At 34.8% G+C, this 15,848-nt stretch overlaps 1 protein-coding gene and 1 pseudogene across 2 annotated transcripts in view; one reads left to right on the top strand and one right to left on the bottom strand.

Annotated features, from left to right (window-relative positions):
* Positions 1–15,848, bottom strand: part of RFC3 (replication factor C subunit 3) — a 209,051-nt gene that overhangs the window by 185,725 nt on the left and 7,478 nt on the right. Inside the window, exons 4-9 of one of the 2 annotated variants that reach the window (XM_007960106.3) lie at positions 15,317–15,414; positions 11,155–11,336; positions 10,319–10,455; positions 9,812–9,910; positions 6,050–6,119; positions 3,806–5,169 (exon numbers count right to left, since the gene is read on the bottom strand). In XM_007960106.3, the coding sequence (XP_007958297.1) occupies positions 4,978–5,169; positions 6,050–6,119; positions 9,812–9,910; positions 10,319–10,455; positions 11,155–11,336; positions 15,317–15,414 (778 nt within the window). In that variant the 3' untranslated portion in view covers positions 3,806–4,977. Of the gene's footprint in view, positions 1–3,805; positions 5,170–6,049; positions 6,120–9,811; positions 9,911–10,318; positions 10,456–11,154; positions 11,337–15,316; positions 15,415–15,848 lie in introns of those variants that run through there. The other variant, XM_037986819.2, reaches the window with a different exon arrangement.
* On the top strand, positions 11,527–11,632 carry LOC119620119 (U5 spliceosomal RNA; annotated as a pseudogene).

Below are 15,848 nucleotides of genomic sequence, written 5' to 3'. Positions count from 1 at the left end.
TATGATGTAATGCTGCACTCCCCAACCTTTCTGGCACCAGGGACCAGTTTTGTGGAAGACAGTTTATCCATGGATCCCAGGTTAGGTTAGGGAGGAGAGGGGGATGAAACTGTTCCACCTCAGATTATCAGGCATTAGAGTCTCATAAGGAGGCATAAGTCCCTCACATGTACAGTTCACAACAAAAGTTCCACTCCTATGAGAATCTAATGCCGCCGCTCATCTGACAGGTGGTAGAACTCAGGTGGTAATAGTCTCTGGTGCTCACTGGTCGCTCACTTCCTGCTGTGTGGCTCCAGTTCCTAACAGGCCACGGCGGTGGGCAGAGGACCCCTGAATTTTACATTTGTTTACATTTCTCTTGACTATGAATGGTACCATGTATGGTCTGACTTTGCGAGAGTTTTGATAAATTTTAACTTTTTATAATAGATTTGTATATATTTTATCATAGTAAATGATGAAACAGACTAGTAGCTATACATATTTTAGGCATTTATGATGTACCTTTTTAATAATTTAAAAAATATTCCTAGGTTATGTGTTTTTCTATGAGTATTTTCAAATTAAGTCTCAAAAACATTTTGTTTATTGAAAAAAATAATCTACGTATAAATGAACACACACAGTTCAGACTTGTGTAGTTCAAGGGTCAACTGTAATTGTCTGCCAAGACAAAGTCCAACAGTTTAAGAAAAAAAAAGAGAATTCAGACACTTGATAATGTAACATGACAATGTAATAATGAAAGAGCCAGAATCCAATCCAAATTAATGCACATACAAAAAGGCAAGAAATCTGACCCGCAACCAGAAAAATATCAGTCAATAGAAACAGATCCAGAAATGACAGATATAATAAGCAGACAGACTTCAAAAGAGCTATTATAAATATGTTCAAAAGATTTAAAGACAAACATAAAAACAATGAGAAATATAAAAAAGCAGCAAATGAAACTGCCAGAGCTGAAAACTTGAAGAAAATGATTCAAACTGTAGAACAGTGAGAAAAAAGCTAGAAAAAACAGAGAGACTCTGTGACTCATGCAACACTACCAAATAGAGATGTAATTAGTCTTACAGGAGGGGGTAGAAAAATATTCAAAATCAATTTTTCAAAATTTAATAAAATACATAAGCTCATAAATCAAGGAGTGCAACAAACCTAAAGTAGTATAAAGCAAGATACACACACACACACACACACACACACAAATCGCACCAAGACACATCTTACTCAAACTGCTGGAAACTAGTCATGAAGAGAAGTTGGAAATCTTACAAGCGGCCATAGTAGTAAATAAAATTAAAAATATGACTACAGATCTCTCTTCAAAAACAATACAACCCAGAAGACAAAATACAGACAGGGAAGAAAAACTGTCAAACTACAGTATTTCATCTGTATTTTGTATTTTGAAACCATCTGTATTTTGTCCATTGAAAATGCTTTCCAAAAGGAACGCAAAACAAAGACATTTTTAAGCCAAAAAACTCTAAGATAATTCGCCAGCAGACCTGCTTCACAAGAAATGACAAACTTTTTTGGGCTTTAAAATAAATGATGCCAGACTGAAATTTGAATCTACAAAAACAATGAAGAAATGAATCAGTGGATGGCTACTTCTACTAACAGAAACAGGAAGATACTGGGTGATTTCCAACTGCAGTTAAGTACAGCAGTGAACAAAATCATCAAAAAAAGAAAAAAATTCAGTATACTGAAACTTGATTAAAGTCAAACAACAAATTGAAGAATGTCTATTATTTCAAAACTGATCAGCTGCAGATAAAAATGGCAGCAACATTATGACCCTCTATGCCTGGTGATACAACCATACACCTGTCACTTGGCCAGCAAAAAGGTAACTTTATAAGTTTAGGGCTGGATGCAGCCTGAGCAGTGGACTTGATTCAGGGTCGCGGCAAGGAAAACTCATTGCTTTGCTGGACACAAATGGCAGACTTGGTTCAAAAAAGATGGGGAAAATCCATACAATAGCTTTGCTAGCCCTAAGTTGCTAGGCCTAGTTCATGGTCATTGACAGACAAATCAGAAATTAAACTGAGAGATCCTAGAAGTGGAAGAACCATAGAGGGGTTAAGCTAAGCTCACACATATACCTGATGGATAGCTAAACTAGGAAATAAAAACCAAGGGGTACTGAGGACTGGTTGCAACCTTGAATGCATTCCTCATTCCACATGTAGTCTCATGATGTCTAAGTATAAACTCTGTTCACATCATTGGTTGGTCACTAAACTACACAGACAGAAAGATGAAGCCAGGCTAAAATAAAAGCAACTGAGCAGAAACATCAGTGACTGCACAATGCTGTGGAGACAAATTACACAGCTGACATCTAAGCAATCCATGAAACAAAAAAAAGAAAAACCGTCAAGAGGAAAAAACATCAGAAAAAGAAAAGAGAATCCTAAGTTGCTAAAATACATTATCTAAAACGTCAAGTTTTCAGCCAAAAATTACCAGACAGGGAAAAAAGAGAAAAGTTTAACAGTACACAGGAGAAAAAACAGCCAAAAGAAACTGACTCTGAGTGAGGCGAGATGTTTAACAAATACTTCAAAGCAACTAATATAACTCATAATAATGATTCAAGAAACTCAACAAAGCCCAAGTAGGAGAAATACAAAGAAAACTACATGTAGTTTCATACATTACTAAACTTCATACATTACTAAAAGCCAAAGAAAAGAGAAATACTGAAAACACCAAAAGAAAATTGGCTCATCATGTAAAAGGAAACAACCTCAAGACTACTGGCTAACTTCTCATCAGAAACAACAGAAACCTGAAGGCAGCAGAATGACATATTCAAAGTGGTGGGGCTTTAAAACACCCAAATCAACCAAGAAGTCTATAAATGGTAAACTACATTCCAGAGAAACAAAAACTGAGAAACTTGTTAGCAGACGTACACTATAAGAAATACTCCTACCATGCAAACACTAATCAAAAGAAAGCTGAAGTATCTACATATATATTAGAAAAAGTAGATTTTCAAAGCAAGGAATATTACTAGAAATAAAAAAGGGCATTTCACACACATGATCTTAGCCAAAAGACGGAGAAGCAACTGGGCACTTCATAATGATAAAGAAGTCAATACATCAAGATATAACAATCCTAATATGCAAGTACCTAAGAACGATCTTCAAAATGCATGAAGTCTAAAAGAACTGAATTAGAAAACGCATAATTATGGAGGGAGATTCCAATATTTCTCTCAGTAAAAGACTAAAAATTAAGACAGAGGAGGTGTGAAAGTAGATTTGGAAAATCCCTAAGTACTTGGAAACTGAACAGCACAGTTCCAAGTAATCCACTGGGTTAAAAAAAAAAAATCACAAGTGAAATTAGAAAAGTTTGAACTAGGTAGAAATGAAAACCTAAAATACCAACATTTGCAGGAGAATGTTAAAAAGCTTAATCAGTACTCAGAGAGAAATTTATAACTTTAAATGACATTAGAAAAGAATAGTCTAAAGTTAATTATCTAAATTTCCAAGTTCATAATCTAGAAAAATAAGTAGAGGGAAAAAGTAGAAGATAAAAAAGGTAATAAAATATAAATGGACAACAACATAGAAAGTCAATTAAGTCAATACTATAGGAACATCAGGAATTCTCTTATATTGTTGGTAGAAGTGTAAAGTAATACAACTTTAGGAAAGTTTAGCAACTTAAAAGTTAAGGTTTACAATATTGTATGCCCAGTCATTGCACTCTTATGTAGTTACTCAAGACAAATAAAAACCTGTCCACAAAAAGACTTACACATAAGTATTCACAGCAACTTTATTCATAATAACCAAACCTGGAAAAAAACCAAAGACCCATCAACAAGTGAATAGGCTTTAAAAGTATATACAAAAATACTGAACAATAAACATTAACTAGTGAAACATTCAACAATATGGATGAATCTCAATAATGAGAGAGAATGAAGTATTACACAAGAATGCTTACAATATCTGATTCCATTAAATTTTTGAACTGGCATGACAAGATCAGTGATCATCTGCGCCAGGGTAGGGATGAACTGACTGCAAAGGGATATAGAGGGATACAGATGGTGACGGAATCTATACCTTGATTGGGATCGTAGTTTCACTGGTCAAACCTCAAACTGTACCCTTAAAATGGGTATATTTTATTTTATAAATTATACTTCATAGTAAAGGAATTGTTCGGAGTCTGTCACACAAATTTGCCAAGTAAACCCTTCGGTCTATGAACTGAAATATTTAATTAAAAAGGGCAGAACTAATGACAAAAAACAAAACCTGCTCAAAGAGTAATTACTACAGTAACATACCTTTCTCCAGAACTTCATTCTGAATTTTCTTCAAGAGTCTCAAGTACTTAAATTAATGAAAACTTCTTAGTACCGACCTAATACTAATCTGAACCACTGAAATAAGGAAATCTGCAGCCTCAACAGAAATGGTATCTGCAATTTTGTCCATACCAAGAATTATGTTTCAGAATGAATTCTTACATTTCCTACAAAACTATAATTATTCACTGAGAGAAACTAGAATTAAATATAATGACCTGTCAAACAATTATGTTACCTGTGGCAGAAAATGGCCAACTGGATAAATGAATATAATCTTTGCTTTCTAATGTGTAAATCTCCTTTAGCAGGTGAGAGATTAGACGGAAGAGAATAAGAGGATCAACAACGAATACTTGAATAACAAATGTTTAAAGTAAATTAAAATTATTTTCTGAAGACTCTAAAGTCTCTAAGTTATGTACAAAACTACATACTTCTATAGTATAGGAGCAATTATTTAACGTAGAGGATGATTAATAGTTCACGCAGCAGTTATTACCAGAAAAACACAAATACAACATGATTAAGTACAGTTAATTTACCCACAGCTCTTAAATATAAGCTGTATGTAAATACTGATACTGAGAAATCTTTGCAAGAATAACTGATAGAAGTCAGAACATCATGCCTTCCAATCCATCCTCCATGAACTTCTTATAAAGTGCCATGAATTTGGCCACAAATGCTTCCAAGTGATAAATGGCTTTGCTACCCAGCTGTAGACGATGTTCATAATAAGCTGCCATTTGGGCCACCTCCCCTTTCAGTTGTCCATCACAATTATGTAACAGTTCTGAGAGAAGGCCCTAAAGAAAAATAATTAGTAATTTAAAAATCATTAACAAAATAGCTAAGCATGCCTTATTTCTCCCATTCACAAAAAGATTAAAGTTAAACATACTCTCTTTTATATATGTGAGATCTTTAATTTTTTACGTGAATCAACAACCTTTATCCAAAAGCAAAAACTGTGGTACCTTTTCCATGATGTAAAAATGTGGTGGGTATCAGCCACATTCTAAATTCCAAATATTTAACTGCACAAGGTGCAAGAATATAAGTGTAAAGACGCTTACTGTAGCACTATTTATAACAATAATAATTTGTAGACAACCTAAAGTTCCACCAATGGAGGTCATGTTTGGAAAAAGTATGATACAGTCACACAACAGAAAACCATTTATCCACTAAACAGAACAAAGTAAATCTATACATATGGTCATGACACAAGATCCATACTAAAGGGCAGAAAACTGAGCAGTTTTGTGAAACCACATACATACACATACTTGTTTTTATGTGAATAGAAAAGAGGTCTGTTAAAAGTGGTGACCTTTGTGAAAATGGAAGGGTGGACCTTCACTTTTTTCTTTGTAGCCCCACCCTCCATTATCATCACTGCATCTTGCTCTTTCCTTTATAGCACTTACAACATTCTGAAATTCTCTTACTTATTTGTTCTCCTTTTCACACCACTAGAATATAACTTCACTTTAGGCAGGCCCTCCCTTCTTTTCTTCAGCATTCCTCTATAGTGCCTGGCACAATAGAGGTTCAGTAAATATGTGCAATTAATGAGCTGGAAAGAAAGAGGTGATATCTTGATACTGCAAAAAGCCCTAAGATCACATACCCAGCGTCCAAATTTTATAGCTGTAAAAAGTTCAAGATCTGAAATTGGGTTACCTTCATTATTATCTCAGGAGGAATACAATGAGTTAGAAGCTCATACAGCCTTCCACGAACTTCAAGGAGTCTACATAAAACAAAATAATTGATCTTTTGTGAAGAAAATAAGGGGTAATTTTTCCAAGTTCCCACTGTATGGTTTTACTTTATGAATTAACAAACAATCCAATACAGAATTAACAACTTTATAAACTAACTTCATGAATTAACAAACAATCTAGTAAGAAATAACAGTTGTTTCTTAAACAGGTTATCATACTAGGATAAACATATGGAGGCATCTCCTAACTTCAGTTCATTTTTCAAACAGAACATTTTCAGAACTCTTTTAAAATGAGACATCTATATTCAGGGTTCCTAATTATATCAAAACACCATGAAAATACCAGATACAAATGGAGACTTCATGAATAGCGAGGGTTGAGCTTATTCACACCATAGAATTTAACAAACTTTAATGACATGTCAAGTAATGTTTTTCTTTTCTCCAGATAGATACCTGAAACATCCAGAAAATGGTCATGAAAACATTAAAAAGTCAACTACATAGGTGACAAAAGATAATATACGCATGAATATAATATAATGCTACTGCCTAGACTGCACAGTAAAAAAGCAATGTGGCAGGGATACAGAGCTGTCCCTGTCATAAAAGCGGCGGCACAAAGGTTTACAGGTAAGCATGGAACCAGACTAAGTGAACAGGGAACATTCAAACCTCTGAATCCTTCATTCTAGGTAGGCCCTTCTCATATTTTAGGGAGGGAAAGGGGAAGAGGAGAGAAATGTACATACGACGTTTTAAAACAGAAAAAAAAAGAGATAGAAAGTTTCAAATACACATATCTCAAAGGGAAAAAAACTTCTGAATTTTTACTAAAATAACAGTACAGATGTTCCATACCTCAGATAAATCCAGGTAGTGATTCATAAGAATTCTTAAAAAGCAGAAGTCAATCCTAAAGACATCAGGAATATGAAGCCCTGGCACAATAAATCTTTAAAAAAGTGGGGGGAGAAAAAAAAGAACTAGCATTTGGGGGGTATCTGCTATGTGAAAGAATTGAAACAAATAATTTAACTCAGTACTTACTCTAGCTCATTTATTTCAGATGAAAAAACTAACGCGCAGATAGTTTAAGTAACTGATAAAACTGACCACAGCAAAGTATGATTTAACACAGATCTATCTGTCTTACTCCAAAGTCCACACCCTTTCCAATGTCTGTGAAAGTATTTAACACCTTAATTCTGTACTAGGTTCACTGCAATATACTATTAATTCCCCACAACAATGATGCTCTTTTACTGAAACAAATCTGAAGTTCAGAAAGGTCAGGCTTCCATCAAAACTCATGTATTCGAGCCGGCATTTGAATTCAGTCCTGACTCAAAAGCCTGTGATTTCTCTGACATCCCAAGAATAACACTAGATTATTAAAGCATGAATAATAAGTGACATATGGTATGAAATTATTTTAATATATGCATATAGCTTATTTCTGAAAAGTTGATTCACGATGTACCTACACAACTGAAGTAACTATACTGTGTGCAGTGCATACATGTTAACATGTATCTTTTGTTAGTCTTATTACTGTTTTACAAAATTAATATATTCTACATTTACCATGTCTGTGTGATTATTTCCTAACAGCTTACAAGTGATTAAGAGTACAAACTCTCCTGTCAGAGAAACATGGGTATTCTAGAACTGTCTCTACTAATAACGGAATGTCCCTAAACAAGTTACTTAATCTCCGTAAATGTCAGCATCGTTTTTTTTTTTTTAATCTAAAAAGTTAATATTTTTCTCAGAGGTCTGTTATATCAATTAAATTACATGATGTAAGAGCTGACATAATCATTCCTGAAATATTAGCTGCTATTCATATTAGAAAATTATGACTGTTCTAAGACAGATTAAATGAAAAATCAAGACCACAAATATTCCAGCACGACAAAGGAGACAGAAATCAGAAGTAATCATTTGGAACTGTGCGGCCCAGTGATCAGAAAGATACCAGACTTCCAGGGCTTCTGGCCAGCCCCAAGGCTTTCGGGAATTGAGCAAAATTTCTTTTTATGCGGCACAATGGAATCAATTCCTACAATTGTTAGTTTGAACAGGAAACAGGAGCACCTTTTCTTGCACAAGTTCATTTATAAGCTGCCAAAATGTGTTAGGAAAACCAGAAGAAATTTGTAACAGCAGCTAGAAGAATTAAGCAAAGGAATAATCAAGTAGTTTTAAAAACGCATGTGGTAATTGAAAAACATTACAACATCAAGTACCTAAATCCCTTAAAAGTAGGTAAGTTCTACTACTACCAATTGTTCTTCTTTAATATCAGAACAAAAACAAGAAAGTCATCTTCAGTGCAGAAATCTTTTATAAAAGTAAAAGGACCCTAAGACATGCTTTATTTGAATTCTATCTCTTTGAAGGGTGAGGTCTCTTTATTGATAATCAACATTTCATAAAATAAAACGAATATTTTTTTCCTAAAGACGAAGTTTCTTTTCTAATGAGACTACTTATAACGTTTGGTACTTCTTGGAGAAAAATACTGATTTCTTCAACTAAAATAATTGAATTCTGAGAATTCAAAGCAAACCTTAAATGAAATACTAAGTACCCACTATGTATGATTCACTATCCACCTCCACCAATCTATATATTACAATACCTTTGAAGAATTTCTTATAAAAAATAGAATTCATCAGATGTATCATTAAAAGGAGAAACATGGTATATTCCTCTCACTATTATTTTCATTAGACCAGGGAAGCATAAGTTCTATTGGCTGTAGCCTATTCAGTCTATATTTTGAACTCAGTCTATTCTGAACCCTAAAATGATCAACTACCCTCTGTAAGGTCCAAAGATCATTTCCAAGCTCAGAAAGCCAACAAGGATATGAGACAGTGCTTTAGCAAATCTAAGGAACCTTCTCCATACTCTCCAAAGTTAGTGGGCCTTAACGTCGTCATTTTTTATTTGGAGAAAAGCAAACTGTGCTTCTCAATCAAAGCTGCCATAAGCGAAACTACTAGTGGCTGAGGTATTTTCAGAATCGTCAACCTACAAATAATAGACCTACAGAAGTAATGGAAACAATTTTTCAGCAAATGTGTCAAAAAATACTTTCTAAAAATGGTATATACACAATGCTATCCTTAGTGGAACCCATGGTCATCTATTCAAACCATTAATAACTCTTTTGCTCTTCACAACAAAGGCACAAGTACCCTTGGCGAGGCAATAATAATATCTTTAATACACAAATGAAGATAAAACTCTAAAATGAAGTTACCTGATCAAGAACACTTAGCTAGAAGTTCAGGACAAGAACTAGAAGTCTGACTTATAGTCTGGTGTCTTTCTAGCACAAGATGCATCATCAACTGCAAAGTTATACATTGTCCTTTCCTAGAAAGCTACACACATTATGTCTAGCTTTGTGTTATATGTTACTATGAAGTATCTGAGATCCTAAAAGGAAAATTAAAATTAACATAAACTCCACTTTTACATGATCACATGTCAGCCACGATATTACGGCTTAATAGAAGCCACACACACCAACTATTCTGAACCACTAAATTTCTGAAGTTGAATCCTACATTTTCCTTAAAAGGTTAATACGTAGATTCAATTATAATTCAAAGTGATGTGGTATTAGCATAAAGTAGTTAATACATGTTCTATGATATCTTGATAATGAAATCTTTACTGTCATCGTTTTATACTGGTACCTTTGTGGAGTCTGCTGACTGACAATAGCATTTGCAGTCTCCCTCAGATATACCTCCCAGTCTGTCTCAGGGATTTCTTGATCTGCAGTAAAAGGATATCTACACAACAAAAAGAGAATACAAGAAGTTAAACAGAAGTGTGCTTATGTCCTAAAACAGGAGTCCCCAACCACTGGTCTGTGCCATTAGGAACTGGGCTACACAGCAGGAGGTGAGCAGCAGATAGGCCAGCATTATAGCCTGAATTCCGCCTCCTGTCAGACCAGTGATGGTATTAGCTTCTCATAGGAGCAGGAACCGTATTGTGAACTGCTTATGCAAGGGATCTAGGTTGCATGCTCCATACGAAAATCTAATGCTTGACAATCTGAGGTGGAACAATTTCATCCTGAAACTACTCCCCACCCTTACTCAGTCCATGGAAAAACTGTCTTCCACAAAACTGGTCCCTGGTGCCAAGAAGGTTGGCAGCCGAAGTCCTAGAATGTAACTACCCCTTCCACTCACTGTTGCACTCTGCAGGCTTCACACATAAGCAGGGCTTTTCTGAGATTTCTACAAGACTTCTCTGCAAGTCTATGAGCCAGTTGTGAAGGAAGATTCAGACCTTCCTTCTTGCACACAGTAGATAACACGTGGCAAATCTACAAATGAAGTTAACAAAAATGGGCAATCCATTAAAAAGCAGATTAATTTCTGTTGATATCCTTCTAGACCCTTATAACTGTATTACTCTCAAAATTCTTATAAGTGAAACTTATATAAAAGTAACTTACCACTCTGCATCTAACACAATGTTACATATTATCCCTACTTTGCATGAAATCTCCCAAAATCTATTAAAAGCAGGAAAGATATTTAATGTGAGGAATCATAATTTTTGCTGATGGTTGTTAAGAATGATAGAGAAAAAATATATCTGTCTGTGTGTATAAATATAAATATTAATGTTATTTCATACTAACTTTAATTCCCTTCCTAGGGACTAGGTATTCCCACATCATCTCTTTGTAAAATCTATTTTCTCAATATTCCAAGCCTCCTCTTATAGACAGCTAAATCAGCTTGACAAAGAAGACAGTAAATAACTAGCCCTTACCTAGTTTAGCAGAATTCGTAATGCCTACTTGTTCAAGGTAAAGAGGGTTTAAAGGGAAAAACACTTTCTATATATTGGCATCTGGTATTTATAACTATACGCTTTGGTTTGTTCATATATTAATGCTTTGCATCCAGGTCTATAAATATTCTTGAATTACTGATATGTTTCTCTTCTTTTACAACAAGCATACAGCATACAGAGAATCTGAACTGATTTTTCAGAAAAGCGTAACTTGACCTACATCTTCAATGCTGGGAGCAGGCACACGAACCGCCAAGCACCTACTACGAATAGGCGGGATCACTTTAGATGTAGAATTGCAGCACAAGATCAATCTGCAGGTAGACATGTATTTTTCCATGGTTCTTCGCAAGGCATGCTGAGCATCTTTGGTGAGTTTGTCAACTTCTGTCAATAACACCACTGAGTCAAAGAGAAACAAAACAAACTTTAACTTGAGTTCACTCAAACTTTAACTTGTCTCTTTCTTCCTCCCCATTATCCAGAGTGAAATCCTAAATAATAAGCCTGATATACTACTCTTTCCTTTGGCAAAGATAAAGTTATAAGTATGGTAAAATTACTTTATTTTTTATTTTAAAACACTACAATCATACTCCGGTTTCAGATCACATAACTCTTTCGCCTTTTACTAAAGATTTCTATGGATAGGAACAGCTCTGAGTTTTTAAAACTGTGAGACCTTGCATTGGCAGGGCTAGTAAAAAAAGAAAAAAAAAAAGAATCTATAATCAAACAAGACCAAGAAACACTAGGCTAAATGAAGTTAAAAGGTTACTTTGTAGTACAAATCATTGCAACCTTTATTTATATACACTAAAATTTACCAAGACAAGGAAGTACTGTGCTGCATTTCCCCAAAATAACTTTACTCAGCAGCACATTTCTGTGGTACATCTTAATCTAAAATATTAAATTCCAAGGAACAGACTTTGGAAAACAGTGGTGCAAGAGATATAGGCAACAAGGCATAAAGATATCCGGCCACCATAAAGTAAGATTCCATCTGGCCACAATCACAGATCAGCCTTAACACGGTTCAGGAATAATGTGGAGACAGAAACTGAATCCAGTATTGTATTTTTCATTACATTAACAAATTATTTCTAGAGGATGAACTGGTGGCATGCAGCATTTGGATCTGCCCCATAAAAATAAACAGAACTTAAGATTCCAAGACAAAGAACGCATGAACATTTTACAGAAACTAGGCAACAAGCTTTACCCAAGAACCCCAAACATAAGCAAATGACAATAAGAAACTAAAACTGCAAAGGCCCACATAGTATCAGAAACGGTGTGGGAGGAAGATTTTGACAGACTTTATGACAGGAAAAGCTCAAAATCACCCACAGGAATATACTAGAAACCATGATGGGGCCAATTTGAAAGCAGCAGTTGGCCAGGCACAGTGGCTCATGCCTGTAATCTGCCTGTAATCCCAAGATTTTGGGAGGCTGAGGAAGGCAGATCCCTTGAGCCCAAGAATTCAAAACTAGCTTGGGCAACACAGCAAAACCCCATGTCTACAAAAATACAAAACATTGCCAGGCCTGGTGATTTGCACCTGCAGTCCCAGGAGACTGAAGTGGGAGGATTCCTTGAGCCCAGGAGGTCAAGGCTGAAGTAAAATGTGATGGCACCACTGCACTCCAGCCTGTTGCAACACAGTGAGACACTGTCTCAAAGAAAGCAGCAGTCTTACCGAGGTGGGAGATTCAACAGAGCCTAATTTATGGGTGAGACCAAGGGAACCCTGACACAGTAAGGTTTGACAGAACAGTAGACTCTGAGAATACCAAAATGATCCTCCCTTCTAAGACAATGTTCCACGTGGCTGTGGCTGGTGCAGGGGCTTGTGCCTGCAATCCCAGCACTGTGGGTAGCCAAGCTAGGAGGATGGCTTGAGGACAGGAGCTCGAGAATAAGACAATGCTCCACAATGAGAAGAAATTCCAGAAACAGAATCCAAACTGAGAACAGGTAAAAGACAGACAAAGAATCCCAATAAAGGTGACAGAAAATAAGATAAGGAATAGAGCTCAGAACACAAGGTCATTTATTTAATTTATTTTTTTATTTTATTTTTTGAGAGACAGGGTCTCACTCTGTCACCCAGGCAGGAGTGCAGTAGCTCGATCACGGCTCACTGCAATCCCAAACTCCTCGGTTCAAGCAATCTTCCCACCTCAGCCTCCCAAGTAGCTAAGACTACAGGCATGAGCCTATTTTTTTTTTTTTCCTTTGGCAAGATTGGGTCTTGCTGGTCTCAAACTCCTGGCCTCAAGTAAAGTGTCATATATTTTTGACCACTCTGTAAAACTAATACCAGAGGTAGCTGTAGAGCCCCAGACCTAGAAAAAACTCTCTGGCCTGCCTCTGCTTCCTAAGTACAGGAAAACTCACTGTACTTTTAGCAAAATGACCAACACAAAAGGATCATTGCCAAATTTAAACAGTTATGTAAGAGAGTTGAGCAGAGGAGCAGAATAACATATTTATGGATGTGAAAGAGTCAAAGTATTTTCTAAACTGTTAATTAATAGTTATTGTTCTTTTTAAGGAACAGTAAGCTTCATGTGAAAGGTTATTTCAACTGTAATTGGATGGTAAAATATTGTTAGTATTTTTAATGACCCTAAAACATTTCACTCTTAAAGGTTTGTAATTGTAATTAGGCATTACTAATTTTGACTAAAATGCTAAATTCCAACTAAATTTCTTATAATAACAGATCTTCAACATTTCTCTTATAATATTAATAACAGATTGAGGATAATGGCACAGTATTTCCTATATTTACATATACATATCATTATTTTGTATAGTGATGTTGGAAATAGCGAGTAAGCAGTACTTGGTAGGCAGAAAACAGCATATTTTTAAAAATTAATTCAACATGACAAGTGACATTTACTCTAGAAATGCAGAACAGTTTTGTTTTGCCTTTTTTTTAGGGATACAGTCTCGCTCTGTCACCCAGGCTGGAGTACAGTAGTGCAATTACAGCTCACTGCAACCTTGAATTCCGAGGCTCAAGCAATCCTCCTGCTTCAGCCTCCCAAAGCACTGAGATTGCTAGCATAAGCCACTGTGCCTAGCAAAAGTTTTAATATTAGAAAATCCAGTAATATAACCTATGATATTAATGAACTAAAGAAAAATCACAAAAGCACATTCATGGATGAAAAAGAAGCATCAGACAACATTTAACACACATTTATGTTAAAGACACTCAATAAAATAGGAACTTGAGAATATTTTCCTACCGTGATCAAATATATATACCTCAGACCAAAATTCAGCAATTAATTATGGGAAAACACTAAGGCTTTCCTTCCAGAGTCATGACATGGACATCTGCTATCTCTATTACTATTAAGCACACTACTGGGGGGTTGGCCAACATAATTAGAGAAGAAAAAGTATTTAGAGCCATAAAAATTGGAAAGAAAAAGGAAAAATAATTTACAGATTATATGGATATACATCTAAAAAAACCCTCAAACTATCAAAAGACAATTACAAACAGTAAGAGAGTTTAATAACACAGCAAGATATAAAAGTAGGATATAAATGTTAGTAACTTACATATATAAAACATTCAGAAAATATAAGACTCCATATATAGTAGCAAAAAATAAATTCATAAATGTAAATTTACTTTGAAATATGGAGACTGAGGAAAGAAATCAGCTGAGAATATGTACAGGGAATTCACAAAATAATAAAAATGAGCAATATTAAACAAAGGAAAAATTTATCGCACTCAGTAAGGAGGAACAAAACACTATCTTCTCCACTCAAACTGACAAAGGTTAAAAAGAATTGTCTTCAGTGTTGGTAAATGTCACAGAGAAATGAGCACTCCCAAACACTGCTATTGGTAGTATAAATCTATACCTACTTTCAGACAGAGAATTTGGCAAAAAATATCAAAAGCAATAAATGATGGCATATTTATTCAAAATCTCACCAGTAAGAATGTATGCATATATATAGAAAAAAATGCTTGGAAGATAAAGTCTAAACTGTTAATAGTAGCTGTCTCTGGATGATGGGAATATAGCTGATATTATTTTCTTTTTTATCTAAATATTTGATAATGAACATATGACTTGGGTCATAAGAACAGCTATTTTAAAATCATGTACTTTCTTATTTGAAAGCACATATTTTTATTCATCTTGTTCTAAAATATCAAATGGATGGCACAAATAATCCTCTTTCACATAAAATTCAATTCCATTAGACTATAAACTCCCATGAGCACAGAGATCATACTTCTCTCTTGTTAACTTTCATAACTCAAAAAAAAAAAAGAGAGAGAGAGCGCACTAATGCTTGGCAGCTTCATAAAACAAAGTCTTTTGATCACCTACCTTTAAAATCCCTTTGAGAGTTTGTTTCAAGTTGTTGTGATTGTGCCACTGTTTTCAACATCTCCTGAATGACTACTCGGTCACTATTTCCAGCATCACTACACAAAACAAAAACAATGGTATATAGTATGCCCTTAATATTGTTATTATAAGGAAAATGTTGAGGTTCTTAAGTGGTCAAAATTTTAATCAAAATTAATATCACCTAGCTATAATTATAAGCTCCTTAAAAGTAAAAAGTTTTAGGGTCATTAAAAATACTAACAATATTCCAATTGGATTAACATCACTGAAAACACTAAAAATGTTCTTACATTAAGTTTACTGTTAACATAAAAAAAGCAACTACTAATAATTAGGTAACAGTTTAGCAAACACTTTGACACTTCTGTACTGACTATAGAAAATTAATACCTAATTATAGTTCATTTCTCAACTATCTATAATTGTTGAAAATACAAAAAATAACTCTTTGAAACAGAAATTCAATCCCTATTCCTCTTCCACATCCCCAAAATAGCAAAGATCTAAG

The sequence above is a fragment of the Chlorocebus sabaeus genome, chromosome 3 (genome assembly GCF_047675955.1).
Source record: "Chlorocebus sabaeus isolate Y175 chromosome 3, mChlSab1.0.hap1, whole genome shotgun sequence".
In the NCBI taxonomy this organism is placed as follows: domain Eukaryota; kingdom Metazoa; phylum Chordata; class Mammalia; order Primates; family Cercopithecidae; genus Chlorocebus; species Chlorocebus sabaeus.
This window is presented reverse-complemented; position numbering and strand designations above follow the sequence as displayed.